Source organism: Chlorocebus sabaeus, chromosome 1, assembly GCF_047675955.1.
Source record: "Chlorocebus sabaeus isolate Y175 chromosome 1, mChlSab1.0.hap1, whole genome shotgun sequence".
In the NCBI taxonomy this organism is placed as follows: Eukaryota; Metazoa; Chordata; class Mammalia; order Primates; family Cercopithecidae; genus Chlorocebus; species Chlorocebus sabaeus.
In genome coordinates, this window is record NC_132904.1 from 54,260,760 (window position 1) to 54,277,395 (window position 16,636).

Sequence of the window (16,636 nt, forward strand, 5' to 3'; positions counted from 1 at the left end):
TCTTTCTGTAAACAATGTTTTTAAAGACTATTGCCTTTTCTTGTATCTTAAAGTTTCTGGTATATTTTTTCTTTGTTCTGAAGTGTTTTGTTGTTAATTTGGTTGAATTCAAGAGGAAGGAGGTTGGTTCCTGGAACCAACCAATTCTGGCATTACTCTTCAGGCACAATTTTGGGAAACTTTTCTAGGCAAAAACCCTGGTATGGATTTCACTTGATTATTAGACCTCACATGTTTCAATCATCCTATAGATATCTCAGGAGTTTGCTGCTCAGTTGACTCTCTTTTGAGTGTGGTAGGGATACAAACATAAAGGTAGAATGATGCCAGGGGTGCCACAAGGTTTACCGCAGAAACCTTGTCAGAGAGCTATAAATGCCAGGACAGAACCACAGAGGTAACAGGTAGCTAAGATAACTTCTAGTTCAATCTTGCATCCAAAGAAGAGTTGCTAACTGACCCATCTCTGACAGATGATCCTTCAACTCACTTGGATACCTTGAGTACCAAGGAATTCATGCCTACCATTCTCTTATTGGCAAGTTCAAAGTATTTAAATATATTTTACCTTGAGCCAAACTAGATATCCTCTTGTTTCTTCATGGTCTTCCTTGGTAAGACTTCTTTCTATTCACATGATTCCCAATCTTAACTCTTTAGGTGGCTACAACTATGCCTATAGTCCTGGTCTCTAACCTAGCCTAGGATCCTGGAAAATGACTGAGCAGATTGGAAAGATACTAGGTTAAAATCCATGAGAAAGAGTAAAACATGGATAAATATGAAGTTCTGCATGCAAATGGAAAGTAACCATTGTACAGGATAAGGATGCCTGATTTGGGTCAACTAAAGAGGTTGAGAGTTTTGCTTAATGCTAAGTATACTGTAAGCCTATAGTCAGGCATACAAAATCTGTACTGCATGGATAACAAACATCAATGCCAGGGACATTTACCAAAGTCCTCCTGTGCTAAGAGCTTGTTAGAGAACATCTGGGCCTCTGGAACAGCAACAAATCAGAATGTGTGCAGGAATGGGATGGTGTCTAGAGACCATGGGCCACAGTGGACCACAGTGAGCTGTTGGAAAAATGGAGCTAGAGTCTGGAGAAGAGAAGCTTTAGAGAGGCACAGGAGCTATTTTCAAACAGGAGAAAGATTTATGGAAAAGAGAATACTTGGTTTGTTCATTCTGTCTTCAAAGCACAGACCCAAGATAGTTTTAGAAGGTTAAAAAACAAAAAGCTGTTCATTGTCTCTGTTGACTAGGAGGCACTTATGTTTCTGAGATCTGTAAAAGATCTAGCAACCTTAGGTTTACTCTGGAAAATCTCTTATCTATGGGGTATGGAATCAGATGCATATTTCTAAGTAGTATACAGAATATAGAATAATTTAATTTATTTGAGGAGGAATAATTGCACAACAGGTCTCCTGAGAAGCCTGCCAAGGAGTAGGTTTTTTTCCCAAACATTATAGCCAAAGAGCCAACCAGCTTCCAATTGCCAGCTTAATACTGTGGGAAGAAAAGGGAAGAACATAACATTTGAAGCAGGTAGACCTTGAAGTCTGGCCATGCCATTTGCTACTTCTGTAATCTTGAGCAAGTGACTTAACCTTCCTGAGCCTTGGCTTTTCCACACGTAAAATGGGATGACTAAATTCTAGCTTATTGTGAGGATAATGTAAGATAACAAATAAAAAACCCATAACATAGAACTGGATACTTATAAATGTTAAAGCTCTTCCTTGCCCCCTGAAGCTAACTGCCAACAGTACTACTGTGATTTCAAAGAGACATTTCATAAGTAAGCACTTTTTTTTCAGGGCTTTCTTCTGAACTCTCCCCAGCTATTGAGGAAGAAGAGTCAAAGAGTGGCCTAGATGTCATGCCTAATATTTCTGATGTGCTGCTGCGCAAACTGCGGGTCCACAAGAGTCTCCCTGGAAGGTAAAATCAAGATGTGGGTTACAGAAGACCCTGTACGGAGTGGCCCCTGTGTTGGATTCTAGGTGGGACACAGAGGAACACCAGTATTAATTCTTGAACCCAGAAGGGCCAAAGTCCAATTGTCTAGATAGGGATAATGCATTCAAAACAAAAAGAATAATGAAAGGCCAGGCTGGGTGTTTTCAACTCAAAGACCAGGTGGGGTTCTTAGGTGGGCACAGCTCATGAAGGCATGAAGGTCACCAGAAGCTCATGGCAGCAGAGAATGGACTTTGAGCCAGGACACATGGGTTTCAATCCCAGATACACCATTTACCCATGACTAGTTAAGTTTTCAAAAATTTTTTGTAGAGATAGGGTCTTGCTATGTTGCCCAAGATAATCTCGAACTCCTGGCCTCAAGTGATCCTTCTACCTTAGCCTCCCAAAGTACAAATAACATTTAAGTAACCAAATGAATGATTTGAAAGAGTAAAGTTGGTAGAAAGACCACGAAATAGGGCACATCTAGAGAATAGCATGGGAGTGGGACATTGGGTAGGAGGTCAAGGAAGGCCTCTGTGATAAAGTAATAATTTGAGATGTGCAAATGACAAATGACAAAAAGAAGCCACTCATGCAAGGGTTTTGGTAACATTTACAGAGGAAAAAATCATAATTTTAACAAATGGTGCTGGGACAACTGGATAGCCACATACAAAAGAGTGAAGTTGGACCCCTACCTCACACAAAACACACCAATTAACTCATAATGGATCATAGACCTAAATGTCAGAGAGAACACTATAAGACTCTTCAAAGAAAAAATGTAAGTCTCCATGTCTTTGGGTTTTTTAGATATAGCACCAAAAACACAAGAGACAAGATTTTAAAAATAAATAGTACTTCCTCAAAATAAAAACTTCTGTGCTGCAAACAGTGTCAAGAAAGTGAAAGGCAACCCACAGAATGAAATATTTGCAAATCACTTATCAGAAAAGGAACTTGTTTCTAGAGCATATAAAGAAGTCTTACAACTCAATAAAAAGATAAATAACCAATTTTTCAAAATGGGGAAAGGATTTGAATAGACATTTCTTCAGAGAAGATATACAAATGGTCACATAAAAAGATGCTCTGTCCTTTTAGAGGCTCACAGTTCTGCCCCCAGGTACCTATGCTCATTTATGAGGCACAGTTATCTGTATCAGACACCAGACTTGCCATGTGGCTTCTCTGCCTAAATCATACTTCTCTGAGTCCTCAGAGCTTCCTCCCGACCCCCACTTTTTTTTTTAAGGTGGGTATATTCTATCTGGGTGTGGTGGCTCACACACCTGTAATCCCAGCACTTTGTAGGCTCGAGGCAAGAGGATCACTTGAGGCCAAGAGTTTAAGACCAGCCTGGACAACAGAGTGAAACTCTGTTTCTACAGAAATAAAAAATAAAAGAAAAAATTAGCCAGGTGTAGTGGCATGCACCCATAGTCCTAGCTACTCTGGTGGCTGAGACAGGAGGATTGCTTGAACCCAGGAGTTCAAGGCTGCAGTAAGCCACCTCTGCAGTGATCCTGCCACTGCACTCCAGCCTGGGCAGCAGAGCAAGACCCTGTCCCCCAAAATAAATAAATAAAATAAAAATAAGGTGGGTGTCTTCTATAGCAAAAAAGCAGAATGTTAGTCATTGAAATAGAAAAATGTTTGGTTTATAATTTATGAAAATACGTACATTTCACATAATATCCCAACAAACCCAGGAGTTAGAAACAAACTTGGCAAGTTTTGCCAAATCATTTAAATCACATGTGTATGCTGTAGATGACAGTTAAGGCAAGGGCCTGATGGGTGTGACAAGAACTGTAAGCATCAAACATCCCTGCAGCTGTTTGTCCCATGTTCTGGACTCTGCTGACTTCATGGCCATGGGGTCTTGTCACCTCGTCCTGACAGGAAGGCACTCATATCATTCCCTAGGGGTGAGAACCAGCCCCTTGCAGAGATGGCTGACCCTTACCTTTGCTCTTGGGGTCCCTTCACACCCGTTCAAGAGAGGAAGCTGTGTTTCCTGAGAAGCTTATCAATGGCATGCTCTGTTGCCAAGTCCTGTGACACTGGTAGGACCCCTCCCAAGCCTCCCCGCCCCAGCACAGGAAAGGGCCTGTGTATTATTTACATTGTCTGGGCTTCAGATGGGACCAGCTTTAGTTACCAGCAAGAGCAGCAGCAGCAGCAACACCGAGTGGACGTGCAGATGCAGGGACTGCCTATGGCTGGAGAGCCCTGGCTATGGGAATGGCACAGAGGAGGAGCTGCTCAAAAGGACACCTCTGTGTCGGCTGGGGCTTTCTTGCCACTCTGTGATTCTAGCCATCAGAAGTTCTTGCTGTGGAGAAGAACCCTGGTCACTCTCTCCTACCATTTATTCTCTGGCCTGCATGCACCTTTGTCACGGCCCTCAGAGACAGAGGAGGGTGAGGCTTTGCAGACCTGGGTGGATATCCCCAGAACAACTACAATGGCAACTTAGATGTGTGTGAGTTATAAAGTCCTTATCACAGGCATTTTCTTATTTCTCACAGCAAGGCTGTGAGTTCATAGTTAACATGAACAGGTCACATTTCCTGAGAGCCCACTGAGTGTGGATGCCATATATTTATGCATACAAACACATATACACATATACATGAGTACGTATAGTGCTTATAGCACCTCTGTAAGGTAGGTGATATGATTCCCATTTTTGCAGATGAGCAAGCCCGGGCTTAGAGAGATTAAATAACTTGTCCAAAGTCACAGAGATAGTTGTGGTGCTGTAAGAGTCAGCATCTCACAGGTGACAGAGCACAGGCAAGGGGACATTGCATCTTTTCCTTCTCAGCAACACAGCTTACTCCACCCCGGGAAACACATGGTCTGCTGGTCATTCAGAGTCACCTTTGGGTCTATTGACTAGGTTGCATAAAGTTCAACTGTGTGTTTTCTTTTTCACAGTGCCCCTCCACTCACTGAAAAGGAAGTTGAGGTAAGTGGCTCAAGTGTGTTATGAAATTTAGTGCCTGTGCTTGACTGGGCTTATTTAAAACATTTCTTCCTCCAGACTCTAGCCCTGACATTTTTAGACAAAAATGAGAAAGAGTGACTGTGGGATAATATGAACATTCATGACCAGCCCTCTTGAACCATGAGATCCCCATTCCCACATCCATTCATGGAAGATTTTGACAAATTTGGGCAGAGGGGAGAAGGTAGCTGGAAATTTTACATTTCTGTAAGGATTGTTTATATTCTTTAAATGTGCGACTTAGATACACAAAACCAGCTGGGAGCCTGCAGAATTGTTTCAAATTTATTTCAAAATTACTGAACAATGATCAGATTTCAAGTTCTAAGCTTTGGCTTAGTGGGAAAGGGGGCTGGCCACCTCAGGGTTTCAGCTACAAGAATGCCAGCTCAGCGGAGCCTGGAAGCTGTGCTGTCAGCAATCCGGCCTTCCCTGATTCCTCAATGGGGCCTCCTTGTCCCAGCAGGGTTGTGAGAGAGCTGAGGGGAATCTGCATTTCATTCTGTGGTGGACAAAGAGAACTTATCAGAGGTGAGACAGTGAGAACTGCTGATGTGGACCAGATGAGCAGAGGAAGACAGACAGTATGAAGTATCTACCGCAGATAGTATTAATAACTTGCACATAAGCATTGCACTTGCAGTCTATAACACACTCATAGCCATCCTTTCAGCTGATCCTCCCAGCAGGTCTGAAAAGAAGCAAGAATCAGCGCAAAAGAGAAAATTGAGTGAGTAAATAACCGCACCAAGTTTCTAGATACTGTAGTTGGCAAAACCAAGACCTGGATCCGAGTGTTCTCACTGAATTCAGAACTTGTTTTGTCACACTGCTGTTAAGGGGTAATCAAAGTATAGAAAATTAAGCATTGAGCATTATTCGTAGACTTGACCAAGGCAGGATAAGGCAGAAAATTTCCATCACTGGGCTATGAGTTCAAAGCCCACGCCCTGACATTTGTGAAGATGGGCCATGGGTGGTTTGTTTAATGTCCAAATGCTGACCGCAAATGTATATGGACACAGCTTTCAGCCTGGTGGAAATAAAACAGGCTTTCAAATCAGATAGTCAGAGGTTAAATCCTGGCTCCATTACTCCCTGTGTCACCTTGAACAAGTTAATGATATTTCTGGTCTTGGTCTCTTTACCCATAAACAGGTATAACAGTTCCCACCCCAGAGGGTTATTGTGAGATCACATGAATTTGTAGAGTGAATAGCAGTGCTGACATATAGTAGATGCTCAACAAGGAGTAGTTTTCAATATTGCCATAAACATCATCATTGGGTCAATTCTGTGCCTTCAGTTCCGTATCTGGAGATGATTGCCTTCCATGGGCCATGTTACATGAACTTCAGAAGCCCCTGTGGTTACTAACCCCGCAGGGTATAAATCTGCTACCACTCAGGGCAGATGATGGCTAAAAAATTGAAGACCATTGCTTCCTTCCTGAGTGACATTCATCTGTCTATTTCTTCTCCCTAGTAGTTTCCCACTATTCCGGGAATTCCATGTATAACCAATACTACCTTTTCAAAGTCTGTTCGTGCAGCCTGCAATTTTGGCATGAAATATTTATCTATTCCAGAAAGCTTAACCTAACAGAATCATACCTGGCCTTATTTAATATCCTGGCAGCTACTTAAAGCTTCTATCGATATACAATTTGGAATACTAGGGCTAGATGCTGGTTGAAGTTTGCTTTAAGTCACCAATGCTTAAATCTCACATGGAGTTTCTTTCAACACAATATTTTCATGCAAAATCTCCAAAACCCCCCATGCAATAAATCCCAGCATAAATCCAAATGCTTACACAATTAGCTGTGTTGGCCTGAGTTTATCTAAATCCAGATACAGGATGTTATTTTCTTAAAATTCAGGGAAAAGTGAAATGTTATTCTCTTATTTTTTGGTAGAATACATTTGGCCCTCTAATTCTGGGAAGGGCCTAGCATGGACCTTGGGTTACTGCTTTACCATCTTTTTTGTGGTTTCCTGTGAAGTGAGCATTTCACTTGCACATGGCTGCTTTGGCAGCTGCTTCCAGGGACTGCTGCAAAATGCTCGTACAAGGAACACACCTGTAGCCTTGTCCTCTGCAATAACTCCTCCTAGCACCTCTCTCACACTCTTGTTCCCAACAGAACGTGTTTGTACAACTGTCCTTGGCCTTTAGAAATGACAGCTACACTCTGGAATCTAGAATTAACCAGGCTGAAAGGGAACGCAACCTGACAGAGGAGAACACTGAGAAGGAACTGGAAAACTTCAAAGCTTCCATTACGGTAATTGTGGAGCCTGATGTGAGGAATCCTTGGAGCAGGAACTGTCTCCAAGGGCCATACAGGGTGTCATCCTTCTCTCAGGTACCAAGTAGAGTCTCCTGAAGTGAAAAATTGAGCCAAGACTCTGACAGAGTGTTCCTCAGAGAGCTGGGGGAAACTGAGGCAGAGATCCCAAAGGCCTGGTTCCCTCAGGGCTGTGGGCAAGTCCTCCGAACCCTTGGGAGCTTCTCAGAAGGGGGCAGGGTGGCCTGGGTATGACTCCTCCTTTCAGCCCAGCCAGGGATAGTGTGTTCACATCGAGCTTCTCCAAGCACCAGAAGAAACTGTGGCCCAGGCCTGGCAGAGGCCACTTCTCTCAGCCTGGATGGGGCCCAGAGCTGGTTTCATGAGAGCTGAGTCTAGGCTTGGTATGTGTCTTAGTGAGTTTGAGTTGCTGTAACAAAGGGCCATGGACTGGGTGGCTTAAATGGCAAACCTTTATTTCTCATAGTTCTGGAGGCTGGAAGTCCAAGATCAGGGCACCAGCACGGTCGGGTTCTGGTGAGGGCCCTCTCTGGCTTGCAGACTACCACCTTTCCATTATATCCTACGTGGTGGAAAGAGAACAGAACTCTCTGGGGTCCCTTTTATAAGAGCACTAATTACATTCACGGGGGCTCCACCCTCCTCACCTAATCACCTCGCTCAGGCCCCACTTCACTATCACATTGAGGAGTTAGGATATGTCCCCCCAAAAGTCAGCAGATGATTTTGTGGGGAGTACATTTAGCCCAGTGGTCCCCAACCATAGCCTGTTAGGAACCAGGCTGCATAGTAGGAGGTGAGCTGCCTGAGAGCATGACCTCCTGAGCTCCACCTCCTGTCAGATCAGCAGCAGCATTCCATTCCTACAGGGTCACGACCCCTGTTGTGAACCCAGCATGCGAAGGATCTAGGTTGTACCCTCCTCATAAGAATCTAATGATCTGAGGTGGAACAGTTTCATCCCCAAACTATTGCCCCCACCAGGTTTGTGGAAAAATTGTCTTCCATGAAACCGGTCCCTGAGGCCGAAAAGGTTGGGGACTGCTGATTTACTCCATAACATTATTTGAGGACCCCAGTTGATGCTCCTACTCCTCTTCAGTCCTCAGCTTCACTCTGGCACCACTGTGAGCACCGGGAGACCTACCAGAAGTTGCTGGAGGACATCACTGTCCTGCACCGCCTGGCTGCCCGCCTCTCCAGTCGAGCTGAGGTGGTGGGTGCCGTCCGCCAGGTGAGCCTCTCCAGCTCCCAGTCTTGCCGACTCTGCTCCACTTACATAAAGTAGAGCAATCACCCAAGCAGCAGCAACTACAGATACCACTTAGAGGTGGCTTCCTCTGGGCCAAGCATCCTGTGTATATCATTGCAGTATTATTCAGAGTATTTCTGGCAGATCACTGAACCCTCAAAGTGCTTTGTGGAAAAAAGCAAGTTTGGGGACTACTGCATACCATCTTTCTTTCTTGGAAATTTCTAACACATTGGCCTAATCAAGGCTTTGATTGGAGGATAGTGGTGTCTAACACATTGGCCTAATCAAGGCTTTGATTGGAGGATAGTGGTGTCTAACACATTGGCCTAATCAAGGCTTTGATTGGAGGATAGTGGTGTCTAACACATTGGCCTAATCAAGGCTGTGGTGGAGAAGGCTGGTTCACTTTACCTACGTAGTTCCCAAACATATTTAACTGAAGAATTCCCCCCACAGCCCTCCATTTTATTTTTCTCAAAAAATACCTATTCAATTCCCATGGAGCTAGTATTTGGCAAAACATGCTTTAGGAAAACCTGCTTTGTCTCATTAAATCCACCCAGCAACCCTATAAATATCCTGTTTCCCAGATGAAGATGCAGAGTCTCAGAAAGTAAAAGCACTAGTGAGTGGCAGAGCGGGACACAGGCCCAGGTCTGTCTCTCTCTTGGCCACTTTGAAGTCCTGAACCACAGAGAGCCCCGCCCTGGCCCTGCATGTTTTAGCAGGAGCACACTGCCCGAGTTCCAATCCAGGCTCCACACTGCATTCGCTGTGTGACCTTGGGCCGCTTACCGAGGTCTCTCTGCTTCAGTCTTTTCAAGTATAAAATGAGGATGGTCACAGTATTTCCCATAGGGGGTTGCTGCCGTACTTGTAAAGCGTTTGGATGTTGTTATTATGTTGCTATGACATGAATCTATGTCCTGCTGCTCTGGTTACAAGAGAGGAGGTTCCTGGGATGGTGCAGCCCTGAGCAGTTCCTGTTAAAGGGCCTGCCGCTGGGCCGTCCCACCCTGTGTCCTTCAGGACAAGGACACCTGACTCAGCAGTGGTGCACAGGAAGTCACTCCAGCTGGGAGCAGCAACACAGGAGGACTCTAGGGAAGTGGCTGGTCTCAGCCATGCATGGCTGTGGGACCTGTTCCTGCAAAGCCACTGGGTGTGTCCCTCTGTGGCCAGGCAGGGCCTGAGCTAGATCCTCTGAGGGATCTAACCAGGGTATGAGCAGAGAGAAATTGTTCTCATTGTGTGCAGGCTTCCCAAACGTGTGCCTAAGCCCAACTGCCACTCACGCCATCTGCTCCCTTCTCCAAATGGCTCCCTCGTCTTGGCTTCTATGCTTCAGTCTTTGCCTTCCTCTCTGGCTCCACTGGGCCAGGTCAGGCTTCATTCGGTCTTTCCGTGCTGCTCTCACTGCCACCAGTCTCACTCCCCTGAGTCCCATCTCTATCTGTGACCTGATTATGTTACTCTCTTACTTTAAGGGAGATATTCAATGGCTTCCCTTTTCCTTCAGAATAAGTTCAAGTTCCTTTGTCTAGCATTCGAGGTCCTTCACAACCCAGACTTACAAATAGACCCAACTGCTTGCTGATTCCTACAGAGGCAGGAGACCTGTAGTGTCTGGGCTTTCTGGGCAGCCCTGATTTATGTCGATTGTCCCAGCACAATTTGTCATAGTACCTTTCTTCACTCTCCAGAGGACTCCTATCCAGAGGATAAAACCTCATCTACATATAAGCCCTGTGCTTCCCTGCCTCTAGAATCCTGTTGGAGTTCCCTGGCCTGAATTCTCTGTCCCTCCTGCCCTTGTCTATGTGCCCAGATGCTGTTCACATCCTATATCCACTTCATTCCATCTCCGTGAAGCCTCCCCTGACCTGTTCTCTGCAAGCAGAAACAACTCTCCTCTGCCTCTCACCTCCTGCAGTGTGGTGGCTGTGTTTTTCTTATTCTCCCTGAGTGCAGGTGCTGAGTCCACCTCTCAGCTCAGGCAGGGCCTCGTCCCTGTATCCTTTTGATTCTCCTAGCCCAGACCCTTGGGCTTGATCAGAGCAAATAAGTGCCAATGGAGCCTTTCCTCCAGTGGCCTCATGTACTCACACACTCCATCCCTGCAGGAAAAGCGCATGTCGAAAGCAACAGAAGTGATGATGCAGTATGTGGAGAATCTAAAGAGGACATATGAGAAGGACCATGCGGAGCTCATGGAGTTTAAAAAACTTGCAAATCAGAATTCAAGCCGCAGCTGTGGCCCCTCTGGTAAGGACCTAGGCTCCTGCCCCATCTTGGCCCTACAAGGTAGACTTCCAAGAGCTCTTGGCTAGGATTAGAGCTGTCAGAGCAGCCCCATGACTTATTTCCAGGTGAGCAGCACCCCTGTCCAGTACTGTCCACAGGGGCCTCCCAGCAGGTGCTTCAGTGGGCCTGGCAGGGCAGTCTGGAACCAGGAAACATGAGCATTCCCAAAGTGACTTCCTAACTCCCAAAGCAATAAATCACAGTGGCTGACCATGGATACAAAGCCCACAGGCTACTAGAACTCTTGGACTTATAGGGTCTGAGAGTGACCCTAGACCCTATAAGTCTGTGTGCTTTGGGACCCCCTTTTAGGCAGCACATGCTAAGGAATTTGGGCTTTTTTCTGGAAAGCATTAGGGATCCAGCCAATGATTTTAATCAAGAAAATGACTTGATCATATATGTAGCTTAAGAAGATTCCCTTGAACTATGGTGTGGCAATTACATTACTGGGACAAACCAGGGACAGAAAACTCCATGAAGATGTTCTTGCAACAGTCCAGGTGAGGGGTGAAACCTGGGCAGCTAGGGTGGAGTGAGAGTCTGGCTGAAGAGGTTATGGAGAAAAACAGTAGACTCATGGATAAGACAAAGGTCTCAAAGAAATATTCTTGTTTAGAAGTTCTATATGAATTGCCATAGGAGCACAGAGGAGGGCCCGCCTGATTCTGCTTGAAGGGAGACAAGGAAGGCTTCAAAGAGGGATGGTATCTTGGTGTTTTAAAGTAAAAATAGGAGTTCTCCAGTCAATAGAGGAAGATACATCCCAGGTGGAGAAACCAGCATGGACAAAGGTGTGGAGATTGGGGGTGGAAAGAAGATGAAACAAACAGTTTTCCATAGTGGCAGTGTCGGGGTGTGGTAGTGACAGGTTGAAAGTGAGACTTGGTAGACCAGGGCCACATGCCAGGCCATGCTAGCAATTTAAACCTCTAGGCAATGGGGAGTTAATGGTAAGTTTATACCTCATGATGTAATCAGGCTTTATTTTTAGATTATTCTGACTTCAGTGGACAATATATTGGAGGTGTGCAAAAGCTGAGGTAAAGAGACACACAGTCAGAGACTCCTTCTCAGTCCAGCAGGACGAGGTTGGTGCCTTGGACCAGGTCTCTCTGTGGGCACTGTCAGGGTTTGGACTCTGGCTGATGAGGGTGGCCAGCAGGAGAAAACAGACCTTTTAGCAACAGGAATCCCTGTGGAATGCAAACATCCGTGTTACCAAGAGCTGCAGAAGGGAAAGTACAGAAAGTATAACAGATGGAGAAACCTTTATAAACAGGAGGTTTCACAAGTTTCCTGGAGAATATCAGTGACACGTCCCAGAGTCCAAAGGCAGCATGCACACATGCTCCAGACTGTCTGCTTTGGATCTGTCAGCAAGGCTCCTGACCCATATGCACCTGGGCTTCTAACAAACCATTTTCCGTCCATGTTGCAAGCTGGGGAAGCTGCCGCCAAAGGAATCCTAATGCCATGGGCTCCTACATTTATTGCTGCACAAGGCCTCCTGCAAACTACCTTATCTAAGATTTATAGGATGAGCAGTTACCCATGAGTCTCATTCATTCATTCTACAGACATTTACTAAGTACCTTTGGTTTGCCCTATGGAATACTGGAATATAGAGGTAACGGGCACACAGTCACAGACCCAAAGGAGCTTCCAACCTTTGGGAAGTCAAGGCAGTGTAGCCAGTGCTATGACAGAAGAAAGCAGACTTCCAAGCAGAACACACGACAGAGTCCCATATTCAGTCTAGGAGGATGATAAAACGCTTACCATAGCAAAGGTCAACGATAGCTGTACATGTTTTTCCAATATTTGTTTCCACTCCAGTTGTTCTTCTAAGCTATACCTCAGCTTGGGCTAGGCAGAGGGGCCGTAACCACTCAGCAGGTGTTTCCATAAGACACTCTATGACTGTTCCCTAATAGTGTTTGTGTCTTAAGCCTTTTATACAACCTCTGCAATCTTTGTCTATGCCTGGGGTTTTGAAGACTACAGTAAATAAAATATCCCTGATTTCAAGGAAGGTGATATACATTTTTAAAAAATAATATGTTTCTTTCTGAATATGAAATTTACCAATTGTCTGCATTTTGGATTATTTCCTTAATGTAGATTTCTAGAAGTATAAATACTAGCTCAGGGGAAAGAAATTTTTTAAGGCTCTTAAAGCAAATTATTTTCAAATAACCCATTTATGTTTTCACTGAATGGGTTACAATACTCAATTCACTGTGCCATTGACACCATTCTTATTCTTTCTTTTTGTAAGTATCCATGACTTCGATAGGCCAAAATTGTGTCTTATCTCACTGGTTTAATTGTATTTCTCGGCCTTTTCAAATGTTTATCGAACATTTGTATTTCTACTTTTAAAAATTCTGTATTTATGATCTTTGTCCACTTGTAAGCTTGGTAGTTTACTAATGTTTATGAACTCTTCACATGTAAAGAACATTTTCTGGTTCTGCTGTTTTGGCTGACTGGAAAACTTGAGAATCTTTTGACCACAAGCACTTAGAAATTTCTGCTGGACAAAATAAAGCAAACCTATGTCTAAATAGCTGAATCCACAAGAAAAGAAATTGAAATATCCAGATACGAGAAAAGAAAAGAGAACTGAAACCAAGCTGACCCTGCAGCTTCCTTGGGGACAAGTGGCAGCCTCAGTTATCTGGGAGCTGAGCTTTTACACTTGCCTGTGATCTGAGACAAGGACTGGAACACCTATGGTAGAGAGTTGACACAGATTCCCACAGAAAGTTAAGGCTGTCCAAGGACTAGATCCTCAGATGGAATTTCGATAAGGAAAAATAATAATCACCAACCAGCAGAGAAACAAGGAAATTTGTTTCACCCTGGGCTCTAGTAGGAAAAAACACTTTCTCCTTCCTCATAGGAAAAGTACATACTCACAAAGTGACAGCAGTGATGATGCAATATGCAGAGGATTTGAAAAGAACAGCAAGATGGTGCCTCTAAGACATGTTAGAAATAAGTAGAAAAGCACTCTGGAGAGACAGACGCTGTACCCAGACACACAGGATTCCTCTAATAAAGCCTCACTGAAGATGACTTCACAACCTAAAATTATAAAATACGCAAGAAAACAATTCATCATGAACAAAAATCATCAGGTACCCCAAAGAATAGGATCATATCCTAAGAACCTCAGAAAATAAAATGATCTGATAATTTTTTTAAAGATAAGCTTAAAATTATTAGGGGTAGCTGGGTACAGTGGCTTACGTCTATAATCCCAACACTTTGGGAGACCAAGGTGAAAAGATTGCTTGAGGCCAGGAGGTTGAGACCAGCCTTGGCAACAAAGTGAGACCCTGTCTCTCCAAAAAATAAAAATAAAAAACAATTAGTTGGATGTGGTGGTGGGCACCTATAGTTCTAGCTTCTCAGGAGGCTAAGGTGGGAGGATTGCTTGAGCCCAGGAAGTCAAGGCTGCAGTAAGCTGTGATCGTGCCACTGCACTTCATCCTGGATGACAGAGTGAGACCCTGTCTCTAACTTAAAAATTATTGGAGACATAAAAGAATGGATCAAAAACAGAGTAAAAGAAAACAGTTATCAAAGAAGAATAAAATAGAACTTCTCAAAGTGAGGAATAAAGTCACGGAAATTAAAAACTCAGGAGTTTAGGTGTGTTAGTTACTATATTTGAGGCTATTCTTCGTTATTCCAGATCTCCTTCTGGGCACATTTTCCCATCCCATTAAAGTCACAAGGCAAGGCCATGGGACTTGCTTTGGTGAATGAAATGTGAGTAGAAGGACGTGTCACATCTGAACCTAGGCCTTCAAGAACTAGTATGCAGTCTGCCCTGTTTCTTCCTCCTAACGTGAATAACCATCATTGCTCCAGAATACTAGAAGGCCAATATTAGGCTGAGTCCAGAATGAGGAAACACTGAACTAAGCCTGCTACAGACTCAGAAGTAAATGGGCATGTAGCATAAGCAAATCACATCTTCCTTGTTATCAGCCACTAATACTTTGGAGTTGCTTATTATTACTATGCTGTTAAACTAGTATAACCTAGCTTAGCCTGATTGATTATAACATTTAAATCAAATTGGGCACAGCTGAAGAAAAATTAGTTAACTTGAAGATAGGTTTGAGAAAGTTACCAAATGTACAGTTCAGAGAAATAAATTGATTAAAATTATGAAAGAAGCATTGAGATATGGGATATAGAATGTAGAATGAGAAAGTCCCAAATACATTTATTAGGCCATCCTTAAAGGGGAAAGCCAATGAGAGAATATATTCCAAGAAAGAATGGCTGAGGATTTTCCAGAACTAAGGAAAGTCATCAATCATTGGATTCAGAAAATACAGTGAATTCCAAGCAGGAAAAATAAAAACACACCAAAGAGAAACTATAGAACAGTAAAGACAAAGGGAAGATCTTAAAAGTCATCAAAGAGAGAAGATTATTTACAAAGGAATGACAATTCTCAATGGCAATAGTAGAAGACAATGGAATAATCTCTTAAAAGAACTACGAGAAAATAACGGTCAACCTAGAGATAACACAAATGGCTAAGATACCATGCAGGACTGAGGGCTTGGTAAAGACCATTTGGAGACAATTGAGAAAGTTTACCTCTCACAGACCCTCGCTGAAACAACAACTAGAGGATGTACCTAAGGAAGATTGAAATTGAACTCAAACACATGCTCACAAATGTTCATTGCAGTACTTTTCACAATAGAAAAGACATGGAATCAACCTAAATGCCCATCAATGACAGACTGGATAAAGAAAATATGGTACATATACACCATGGAATACTAGGCAGCCATTAAAAAGAATGAGATCACCTCTTTTGCAGGAACATGGGTGGAGCTGGAGGCCCTTATCTTTTGCAAACTAACACAGGAACAGAAAACCAAATACTGCATGTTCTCACTAAGAAGTGGGAGCTAAACATTGAGTCCATATGGCCACAAACAGGGGAACAACAGGTACCAGGGCCTACTTGAGGGTAGAAAGTAGGAGAAGGGAGAGGAACGGAAAAAATAAATACTGTCTACTAGGCTTAGTACCTGGGTGATGAAATAATCTGTATAACAAATCCTCATGACAAGTTTATGTAATGCACCTGCACATGTACCCTGAACCTAAAATAAAAGTTAAAAAAAAAATTGAACTCAAAAGAAACAAGTAGGATACAAGAAGGAATAGTCAACAAAGACATTTGTAAACATGTAGGTAAATCTAAATGAGCACTCTCTGTAGAAACCAACAAACATAATGAATAATTTAGGAATACAAAAGCAAGGTGAAATAAAAATACTGGAAAGCAATATAATTAAAAGGGAGGGTTATTATTTTAAGATTTATTCAAGAAAAGAATAGAGATCTTGTTTAATTTTAAATTTAAAGTCAATATGTTCAAAAGTTAAGAGGACATGCTGAAGGTTAAAAATAGAATGTATAAGTTCCAAACAAATGTGTAGGGTAGGAGGAGGGGTGGAAAAAGTCAATGAATAAAACAAATAGAAAATATAAAACTACGTGGTAGAAATAAATACAAATATATTAATCACAAGAACTATAACTAGTATAAATCTATTGGTTAATAGAGAATCTTAGATTAGATTATGAAAAAAACAGGCCAGGCGTGGTGGCTCATGCCTGTAATTCCAGCACTTTGGGCAGCCAAGGCAGACAGATACTTTAAGCTCAGGAGTTGGAGACCAGCCTGGCCAACATGGTGAAACGCTGTTTCTACTAAAAATACAAAAAT

General features: G+C 43.2%; 1 protein-coding gene across 12 annotated transcripts in view; it reads left to right on the forward strand.

The window, feature by feature from the left end:
- Positions 1-16,636, forward strand: part of IRAG1 (inositol 1,4,5-triphosphate receptor associated 1) — a 118,136-nt gene that overhangs the window by 79,415 nt on the left and 22,085 nt on the right. For all 12 annotated transcript variants that reach the window (XM_008006874.3, XM_008006829.3, XM_008006842.3 and 9 more), the window contains 5 exons: positions 1,827-1,950; positions 4,921-4,951; positions 7,137-7,277; positions 8,404-8,535; positions 10,680-10,821. In XM_008006874.3, the coding sequence (XP_008005065.3) occupies positions 1,827-1,950; positions 4,921-4,951; positions 7,137-7,277; positions 8,404-8,535; positions 10,680-10,821 (570 nt within the window). The remainder of the gene's footprint in view (positions 1-1,826; positions 1,951-4,920; positions 4,952-7,136; positions 7,278-8,403; positions 8,536-10,679; positions 10,822-16,636) is intronic.